Source organism: Pan troglodytes, chromosome 2 (assembly GCF_028858775.2).
Source record: "Pan troglodytes isolate AG18354 chromosome 2, NHGRI_mPanTro3-v2.0_pri, whole genome shotgun sequence".
NCBI lineage: Eukaryota > Metazoa > Chordata > Mammalia > Primates > Hominidae > Pan > Pan troglodytes.
In genome coordinates this window covers 161,903,595-161,914,199 of record NC_086015.1, presented here as the reverse complement: position 1 = coordinate 161,914,199, position 10,605 = coordinate 161,903,595, and the positions used below count along the sequence as shown (strand labels likewise).

The following is a 10,605-nucleotide window of genomic DNA, read 5'->3' as shown; positions in this document are numbered from 1 at the left end:
TATCAATGTATCAATGACCTACTTGCTTCTGAGACAAATGGGACTCTCAGGCCTTATCTTACCCTGCCTTGCTGCCCACTCCTCCCTCCTCGGCGCCTCTTCTGGGCAGGACCGGCAGGTGTTCAGGCCCGTCCCCAGCACCTGGCTCCGGCGTCCCGGGCTCCCTGCCGGCATCCACCTTCACCTCCTCCCCAGCCCCAGCCCTCTGGCGACTTCTCCCACCTCCACAGTGGCTGTGCCACGAGGAGCCCCATCAATGCCCGCTGCGGCCTGCCCCTTTCTCCACCGTCCCCTTTCACCTGCTGGGAAATCAGAGCCCTAAGGCTTGGAGAATCCAAGCAGTTTCCCTCTAAAACCCCAGGGTTGCGAAACCGCAGGGGAAACGCCAAGTCCCTGAGCTGGGCTAGGGGCGCGGTACGAGGTAGCACGGGCGGGCCGCGATTCCTCGGGGGAGGCGTCCCCATTGTCCCCCCAACCTCGACCCTCTCCCGCTGCGGCCTGGGCCAGAAGCACCCGGCCCTGCGCTGCGGAGGCGATGCCGCATCCTGGCACTAAGCCGGGGCAGCGGGGAGGGGCACAGAGAACCCAGGGGCTGCGAGAAACGTGGAAAAGGAGTGGCCCCATGGGGACCCGGGCTCGCTACAGACCTTCGCCCCGGGGGCGGAGGGGAGGGGCCCACCACGGCCTTATTTCCGCGAGCGCCGGCACTGCCCGCTCGGAGCCCGTGTCTGTCGGGTGCCGAGCCAACTTTCCTGCGTCCATGCAGCCCCGCCGGCAACGGCTGCCCGCTCCCTGGTCCGGGCCCAGGGGCCCGCGCCCCACCGCCCTGCTGCTCGCGCTGCTGCTGTTGCTCGCCCCGGTGGTGGCGCCCGCGGGGTCCGGGGGCCCCGACGACCCTGGGCAGCCTCAGGATGCTGGGGTCCCGCGCAGGCTCCTGCAGCAGGCGGCGCGCGCGGCGCTTCACTTCTTCAACTTCCGGTCCGGCTCGCCCAGCGCGCTGCGAGTGCTGGCCGAGGTGCAGGAGGGCCGCGCGTGGGTGAGTGCGGAGCGACGCGCCGGGGCACGCGCCTGTCTGTCCGCGCACGGCGCTGGGAGGTGACACCTGGATACGCGCGCCTGCCGGCCCAACGGATGGTCCGCCAGGGAAGGTGCAGTGCGCACGACGCCCGGGGAGATCCCAGCTGGGCCTGGCGCCCCCTAAGTATCCCAGGGCGTGGAAGGGGCCCTTCGGTGCACAGCGTCTGCAGAAATCTGGCTCGTTCCTTCCAGCATTTATGAGGTCATAGGTTTTTCACAGGGCAGCGCTCTTGACTGCTCCCACACCTGGGAGAGAGATGCTTTGGGAAATTGAGGAACAGGCTGAAAGGGCAACATTTAATTTTGTCCGGAGGTACCCAGAGTTGGTTGCTATGGGGGTGCTTACTGTGCCCGCGCCCTACTAGTGGCTGCAGCCAAAGTTTTGGGCGGGATTTCCAAAATCTAAGCCAGTAGCCATACCATACCGCGGACGACTGTCTCTTGTTAATTGCAGTCCACCACGCTAGGGCTTCGGGGTAATGTGGTTGGAATTTACACGTAGGCCTGGGCAGAAACCTGCTAATGCTGGCGTCTGATTTGATCTAATAGAAGTGAGTGAATCCGAGCCCAGTGTTCTATATGAACCGAATGAATGAGAACTTTGCAACCCGTTGTTTGGTTGCTGATTTCAAGGCATTGACTGTAGGAATTGTCTCGTATGTGTGAAGCTACTTTGCGTTCTTCATCCTATAGATTACAAAAGTTACAGAACTACACTAAGTCTGTCCCAAAAGCAAAGTTGCTCCTTCTACAACCTCCAGATATTCCACAAAGCCTGCAGACACACGGCCTCAAAGAATCTGGAATTGAGTATCGCATGTATTTAATAAATAGGTCGAGTTTTAAAGTGTAGCAGCAGGATTTTCATTTAACAGTGCCAAACGCCTGGTAGCAAACACCATTGGAAAGTCCTTCAAGAAGCTCAGCCTCGGTTCTTCAAAACTTATTCCTGTACCCGGCACGGCTGTATTTATTGAATGATTAAATCAAATTGTTCCTAGAAAAAGGCAACCTGGCCAGGCACGGTGGCTCACGCCTGTAATCCCAGCACTTTGGGAGGCCGAGACAGGTGGATCACCTGAGGTCGGGAGTTCGAGACCAGCCTGACCAACATGGAGAAACCCTGTCTCTACTAAAAATACAAAATTAGCTGGGTGTGGTGGCGCATGCCTGTAATCCCAGCTACTTGGGAGGCTGAGGCAGGAGAATCGCTTGAACTTGGGAGGCGGAGGTTGCGGTGAGCCGAGATTGCACCACTGCACTCCAGCCTGGGTAACAAGAGCAAAACTCCCTCTCAAAATAAAATAAATAAAATAAAATAAAATAATAAAGAAAAAGGCAACCTGCTGGGGCATGGTGGCTCACGCCTGTAATCCCAGCACTTTGGGAGGCTGAGGTGGGCAAATCGCTTGAGCTCAGGAGTTGTAGACCAGTCTGGGTAACATGGCAAAGTACCATCTCTGCCAAAAATAAAAAAATTTAAAAATTAAAAAAAAATTAGCCGATGTGGTGGCGTGGGCCTGTGGTCCCAGCTACTCAGGAGGCTGAGATGGGAGGATTGCTTGAGCCCAGGACCCCAGGACCTGGAGGTTGCAGTGAGCAGAGAATGCGCCACTGCCCTCCAGCCTAGGCAACAGAGTGAGACCCTATGGGGAAAAAAAAGAGAGAGAAAGAGAGAGAGGAAGGAAGGAAGGAAGGAAGGAGCAACCTATTCTTGTCACCTGTCTTTGTTTTTTGTTTTTTTTTTTTTTTTTTTTTGAGACAGAGTCTTGCTCTGTTGCCCAGGCTGGAGTGCAGCGCCGCGATCTCGGCTTACTGCAACCTCCGCCTACCAGGTTCAAGCGATTCTCCTGCCTCAGCCTCCTGAGTAGCTGGGATTACAGGCACGTGCCACCACGCCCGGCTAAGTTTTCTATTTCTAGTAGAGACAGGGTTTCACCATGTTGGTCAGGCTGTTCTCGAACTCCTGACCTCGTGATCTGGCCGCCTGGGCCTCCCAAAGTGCTGGGATTACAGGCATGAGCCACCGTGCTGGGCCATCCTGTCACCTGTCTTAACAATCCTTGCTGTCTGAGATACAAAAAAGTTCAGTTTTCCTAGTCCAACAGAGCAGTGAGATAACGGAGCTTGAGAACTTTCTATCAAGGTAGAAGAGTAGTAGCCAATGCCCAGAGCCTAAAGAAGGGGCCTCTAAGGATTTGCTCCCTGGTTACCAGGGGCAGGATTCCCTGCAGAAAACCAAGCTCACTCAGATTTCTAAGGTACACCAGTTTTCAATCCCAAAGATTTTTTTTCCCCTTCCAAACCATTTTAAAAAGGAATAATAGGCTGGGCGCAGTGGCTCACGCCTGTAATCTCAGCACTTTGGGAGGCCAAGGTGGGCAGATTACAAGGTCAGGAGTTCAAGACCAGCCTGGCCAAGATGGTGAAACCCCTTCTCTACTAAAAATACAAAAAGAAATTAGCCGGGCATGGTGGCAGGCACCTGTAATCCCAGCTACTCGGGAGGCTGAGATAGAGAATTGCTTGAACCCAGGAGGCAGAGGTTGCAGTGAGCCAAGATGGTGCCACTGCACTCCAGCCTGGGCAACAGAGCGAGACTCCGTCTCAAATAAATAAATAAATAAATAAATAAAGGAATAATAAAATAACTTGCATTATCATGCACTTAGTCACCCCCTTGAAAATAAAATATTTGACATCCTTCATAAAATAATCAAACTAGCTCTCAAAACCTGAGTGAATAAAGTAAAAATTCCCAGCCCCTGCATTGCTCCAATGAGGATGCAGGGGCTGGGAATTTTATATAAGTTACATAAATCTTAAAGAGGTCTTAAACATCATTTAGTCCGATGGCTTTGGGAAAGGTTATTTAAGTCTTTTCTGGCTATTTCCCTGTTTGGAATGGAAATAATTCATGTTCTGCCAACAATGTCAGGTGGTCTAAGGAGTCATATAAGATATGAGTGCCAATTAGAAAGTATAAAAATGTGAGTTCAGGGGTAGTCTGTTCATCCATTAGCCATGTATTGAATGCTTACTCTGTGCCAGGAACTGGGCTAGAAGTGTGGCCTAATTCATATTTAGCATAGGGTCATTAGGGAAGGCCTCTTTGAGATTCCCTCAGTTTTGAAGCACTCCACTGCCTGAGTGAAGAGTGTAGACACACCTACATGGAGCTTTCAGTGTAGTCATAAGAAATTCCTGCCTCCATTATAAGAGCAGTCATAGCACTGGGGAGAAGTGAAACATGGGCCAGGCGCAGTGGCTCCCACCTGTAATCCCAGCACTTTGGGAGGTTGAGGCAAGCAGATCACTTGAGGTCAGGAGTTCGAGACCAGCCTGGCCAACATGGTGAAACCCCATCTCTACTAAAAGTACAAAAATTAGCCAGGCATGGTGGTGCGTGTCTGTAATCCCAGCTACACAGGAGGCTGAGGCATGAGAATCACTTGAACCCGGGAGGCAGAGGTTGCAGTGAGCAAAGATCATGCCACTGCACTCCAGCCTGGGTGACAGAGCGAGAATCTGTCTCAAAAAACAAACAAACAAAAAAAAAGAAACCACGATTGATCTCTCCAAACTCAGGTTTGCACTCTACCCAACCAGTGCATTGTTGGACTGAGTGCTCAGCTGCTGCACAATGTCTATCATCCATCCAGAACTGACCCTGAGGGGCGAGCAGGTAGCCAGGTAAGGAAGAGAAGTGTAGCTCATGGGTATCCCTCCCAATTCTAGGGGTCACTGCATTCCTTTGTAAGATGAGAGGCTGAGATGAAGTCAGGGTTTTTCAAACTAAGGGCTCACTAGGGTTATAAAGCCAATTTAGTGTGGGATCCGTTTTTTTTTTTTTTAAACGAAATAGTATAGACTACAAACGATTAGAGTGTATTGCGAAAGCAAGGGTAAGTAGTGTCTCCAAATGTGTTTCAGATATATATGTATGACCTAGGTCATAATGAGAAATGCAGTTCTTGCTGTGGGCTGCAGCTTTAAAAAGTTTTGAAAGCCTTTAGACTAAATGATGTTTACGACCTCTTCTCGCGCTGAAATTCTTTGATTCTGTGAGCTGTTGGCGCGTCAAGTTATCTTTCATTTTAAAAACACTGTTGCCCTCTGGTGGTGAAATGCAGCAATAGCTGTGGTAGTAAATTCAAGGAAGAACTAAGTGCTAGCTGGAGGTGGGTGGAGTGGAGTGGAGGAAGTGTTGTTTTGTTTTGTTGCTAATTGTAGGCGAAATCACAGACCACGATTTGTGTTCCCTCACTGCCCCCACCTGATGCCTTTCTTACCTGGCCTTACACTACCTTTCCATAACCAATGAGGCTTTTACTTTTCTAGTATTACATGGCATAGGCTCAGGACCCACAGTTGGAGTGGTGGGAGATTTTGGATGGTGCTGAGCGATCTTATGCTTCCCAGGGTTTCCTGGATCATCCCCACAATGTTTGCCCTGCTCCTGACTATTCGAGGCTGTCCCTTACTTGGAGACAAGTCTCCTCTTGCCACTCAGCAAGTTCTGGGACCACTGGCTCTGCGTGGAGCATTTGGTGAGAGGCCAGCCTTTTACTAACATTTTGAGAGACTAGCTGAAATCTTCAAGTGCACACACTCTATAAGAAAGTCAACCCATTCTGGAATCCACTATTGTTTAGGAATTGGCCACTTAAACAAAACACCCTCTGACCAGGCCAAGACCAGTGGTTGGAAACATACTTTAAACACTTGATCAAAGCATATGGGGAGAGGGGAGCTATGCCCATATCTTAATTGCTTCTATTTAAAATAAAATCTGTAAGTGTACATTTATCATCTATCTTTTGATATACGGCCAAGGCCATTTAACTGGAGCTCCTTCCAGTCTGCACTGGTCATTTCTTACATTGTTATAAAGGAACATCTGAGACTGGGTAATTTATAAAGAAAAGAGCTTTGATTGGCTCATGGTTTTGCAGGCTCCCCAGGAAGTGTGGTGCTGGCATCCGCTTCTGGAGAGGCCTCAAGGAGCTTACAATCATGGCAGAGGGCAACAGGGAGCCAGCATGTCACATGGCAAGAACGGGAGCAAGAGAGCAAGTGGGGAGCTGCCACACCCTCAAACAACCAGATCTCAGAGCAAGAATTCACGTATCACCAAGGGGATGGTGCCAAACCATTCATGAAGGACCCACCTCCATAATCCAGTCACCTCCCACCAGGGCCCCCTCATCTCCAAATTGGAAAGCACATTTCAACATGAGATTTGAAGAGGACAAACATCCAAACCATATCACAGTCTTTCTAGCAAGAAAACACACCCATGGGGAATCGTTTGTGGTTTCCATTTTTATTTACTTATGGTGGAATGAGCTCTCAAAGAACACGCTGAACAACCCTCTGCTTTTACTTTTCCTTGCCTAATCTCAGCTTATTGACACCAATTCAACAGCTAAATTTCTAAAGCATTTAACTTGACTTCATGGACATGACATCTTTGTTTGTACCCGCTCTTCACCAGTTTACATAATATTTACTTATGTAATGAGGTACTAAGTATATCTGATATATGCAAGTTTGGGAGCAAAGCAGCTGGCTTTGGGTAAGTAACAGGCCAGGCCCATATAGGCCACTAGGCAGGAGCCCGTGCTCGGGGGTTCAGGCCACCGTGGGTCTGACAGCAAGCATGGAGCCCTGTCTACTAGGCCACAAGGCAGTTAGGAGAGCACTTACTCTACTATGAAAACCTTTATTCCTTTGTGATTTCTCAATCTATAAAGCACATTAATACAACATAATTTATCTAATTACTGCTCTTGAGGTCTTCTCTCCATTAATGTCAATAATTTTGAGGTGATCATTCAGGAGACTAGGAAAGCAAAACATTAAATTGTCCATTGAAACAAAAACTGGAGAATTAAAAAGGCTGCAATGAACATAGAGGGAGAAGATAAGTAATAAAATACTCAAGTGAACTAAGGGAGAAGATAAGTAATAAAATACTCAAGTGAACTAGTCTTAATTTTCATGTAAGGAAAGCTCCTAAGGGCTTTTATAGGCATTAGGAAAGAACAGCAGGGAGGGGGATATTTGCAAGATAAACTAGGATCTCTTCAGTGCCCTCACACTGCCCTAAGGATGAAACATAACAATTCTGAAAGCACAGAAGAGACAGGCAGGAATCTCTCCTTCCAGACAATGTTTGTGCTGAAATAGCACAGATGTGCCTACGGTCTCCACCCCATCACCCACCACAGCACCCACCCGGTCCGCAGACTCTGATCGCAGAGTCTGGGTCTAGCATGGGGTGGGAAAGGCCACTAGGTCCCGAGGTTAAAGCTTTGACTTTGACCTCCTTGGCACTTTGCCTCAATCTCCTAAGCTAACTACACCCGGATGAGCTAGCCAGTAGGAATTTTTTTTTACCATTTTATAATAAATTGTTTTTAAACCACAATTTTTTTTTTTACCAGCCCACGACATTTTCCACTTGGCTTTCCACATGTGGAGTCATAGCCAAGGATGCATGTAATCACAGAGCATTAGTAATGTCCCACATCAAGACCGGCGGTGGTGGGTCATGACTGTTAACTGCCAGAAGTCTGGCTTGGCTGCAGACTCATCCTTTAAGGACCTAGGTTGTTCTGCTGGAGACTGCATGTAAATAATCAGCCCACAACGACTGACATTGTGAGGCATGGAAGGTTATACATACACACACACTCGCCCAAATCCAACCTGAAACTTGATCTCACTTGCTGTTAAGCAGTATATCACCCCAGAGATGTATGACACTTATGTGACCTCGGCATTTATTTGCCTTTTTGGATGGTGCCTCAGTTGAAGAATGTTTCACAGAGATAGTCCCACAGTGGCTGGAGACAGTAGCCATAACAAATCCACTCTGGCTGACTTGCTATGGTTGTTTAGGATGTCCCTAGCCAGAAAAATCAAATTACAAAAGGAAATCTTCGCCGGGCATGTTGGCTCACACCTGTAATCCCAGCACTTTGGGAGGCCGAGGTTGGAGGACTGCTTGAGCCCAGGAGTTCAAGACCAGCCTGGGCAACGTGATGAGACCCCATCTCTACAAAAAATAAGTTAGCCGCATGTGGTGGTACGTACTTGTAGTCCCAGCTACTTGGAAGGCTGAGGTGGGAGGATCACCTGACCCTGGGAAAGTTGAGGCTGCAGTGAGCCCTGATTGCACCACTGCCTTCCAGGCTGGGCTAACATAGTGAGACCCTGTCTGGAAAAAAGAAAAGGGAGTCTTGTACCATGGCTGTGTATAGGATGTATGTGATCCGTGGTCATCCCAAGGGCACATGCCCACACAGAACGTGACATTAAGGATCACAGTAATTCTGTATCGGTATTGTGTCCTATTGCTGCTATAACAAATGACCTCAGATTTAGTGAGTTAAAACAACACAAACTTACTCACTTATGGTTCTGGAGGGTAGAAGCCTGAAATGGGTCTCCCTGGGCCAAAATTAAGGTGTCTGCAGGGCTTTGTTCCTTCTGGAGGCTCTAGGGGAGAATCCATTTCCGGCTTCTAGAGACCACCTGTGCTCCTTGGCTCATGACTCCATCCTCCATCAAAGCAAGCAGCATAGCATCTTCTGATTATGACACTACTGTCTGCTTCTCATAGGACCCTTGTGATTACATTGTGCCCACAGGAATAATCCAGGATAATCCCATCTCAAGATCCTTAATCACATTGGCAAAATCCTTTTTGCCATGTAAAATAACATAGTCACAGATGCCAGGGATTAGGCAGTGGACATCTTCGGGCACGGGCTGTGAGGGGGCATTATGCAGCCTATCACACCCCGTGTCCAGGCTGGCTGTGAGCTCCTGCAAATATTTACCATTCTGCCCGACATATGCCGGTACCCAGAAAATGCAGCTCTTGCTCCCACCTCCTGTCTTGCTGACCTCTGCAGCCTTGCTAACCTCACATGTGAACCCACCTGCCCTCTCCTCTCTAGCTCAGTACTCGACCATAGGCTGCTTTGTCAAAGCTCCTGAACAGCCAATTTTCTTTCCACTCTGCCCATGTGCTTGCCTATCCCAAACGAGATGGTCAGCTTCTACAGGGCGCAAGGTATGATATCATGTCTCTATCTCCTTCATTGCACTAGCACATGGCCTGCTAGAGACAAATATTAGATATTTGTTAAATTAAATGAAGGTAGCTGGAAGGGTGCTGAAATCATTGAGGCACCTGGAACAGGGAGACAGGCCAGGACCCAGCCCATTCCCATTGCTCCCAGCAGGAGAAAAGGAGACCTGAAGCCTCATGTCCTGCTCTCAACCAGCCTTTTCTGATTATCCCCACCTGAGGCCAGAGGGGACCTGGAGGAGGCAGCTGCCTCTGGCCACTTCCACTCGCTTCCTACCCCAAATCAAGAACGTGGGACCCAGGGTTGGCTGAGAGAGAGGACACACAGTATTCTGGCTTTCCTCTCCATTGCTACTTAGACTGAGAAAGCAAAGCATTCGCACGCAAAGAGCTCCTTGGGCCCCACTGCCTGGGCCTGATCAGAAGGTAACTGACTTCTGTTCCATAAACTGTATTTGCTTTATCTGGCCTTGCCCGAGAGAAGGAAAATGCAATAAAATGATTCCAGGGTATAATATAATATACTGATGCTGTCTCCATCTGGAACATAAGGATAGCACAGCAATTTCTATGCACAAATGAGTTGTTTACTTGTCTCCAACCAAGCCTGACTCATAAAAGTAACCTTATAAAATGAAGAAGTTTGCTTTTACTGGAATAGCCTGACATTTATGTTTTCTTATCAAATGTGAATGCTGGAGGCGACATTTAGGAGCTGAGTCTGTTAGACCAGTGAGTCCCAAGATGCATGGAGGGAGACTGGAATTACCTGTGAGCTCGTCCCCACCCACCCACTGCCAGCCTGAGAACAGGAAATTTAACGTTGTCACAACCAGCACTAACACAACAGGAAGGACCAGCGCTTAGCAACCAATGACAGACACTGCAGAGAGGGGGAAAAATGGGAAGCGTTTTCTGTAGAGAAGCTTTGGGCAGAATCATGTCTTTGGAGACTCCTCCATGGGGTGGTGCACAGCGAGGTTTCTCCAGGACACCATCCCTGCTCTTTTATTTGCTCCACGTTTTTGTGGTGTTTTGAGAGAGTTTAAAGGGGATGTTAGATTTTGTTTTGTTTTGTTTTGTTTTTTTGAGATGGAGTCTCACTCTGTCGCCCAGGCTGGAGTGCAGTGGCGCGATCTCGGCTCACTGCAACCTCCACCTCCCGGGTTCAGGCCATTCTCCTGCATCAGCCTCCCAAGTAGCTGGGACTACAGGCGCCCGCCACCACGCCCAGCTAATTTTTTGTATTTTTAGTAGAGACGGGGTTTCACCATGTTAGCCAGGATGATCTCAATCTCCTGACCTCGTGATCTGCCCACTTCGGCCTCCCAAAGTGCTGGGATTACAGGCATGAGCCACAGTGCCCGGCCAGGATGTTTGATGTTTTAAATGTGCTCTTAGAATACATAAATTCCCATTCTCTA

General features: G+C 49.1%; 1 protein-coding gene across 4 annotated transcripts in view; it reads left to right on the top strand.

The window, feature by feature from the left end:
* Positions 1-427: 427 nt before the first annotated feature.
* RARRES1 (retinoic acid receptor responder 1) overlaps positions 428-10,605 on the top strand; it is a 35,777-nt gene continuing 25,599 nt past the window's right edge. The window contains exon 1 of one of the 4 annotated variants that reach the window (XM_016942240.2): positions 428-1,036. In XM_016942240.2, coding sequence (XP_016797729.2) covers positions 536-1,036 — 501 coding nt within the window. In that variant the 5' untranslated portion in view covers positions 428-535. The remainder of the gene's footprint in view (positions 1,037-10,605) is intronic. The other 3 variants (XM_016942239.3, XM_016942238.4, XM_016942237.2) reach the window with 3 other exon arrangements.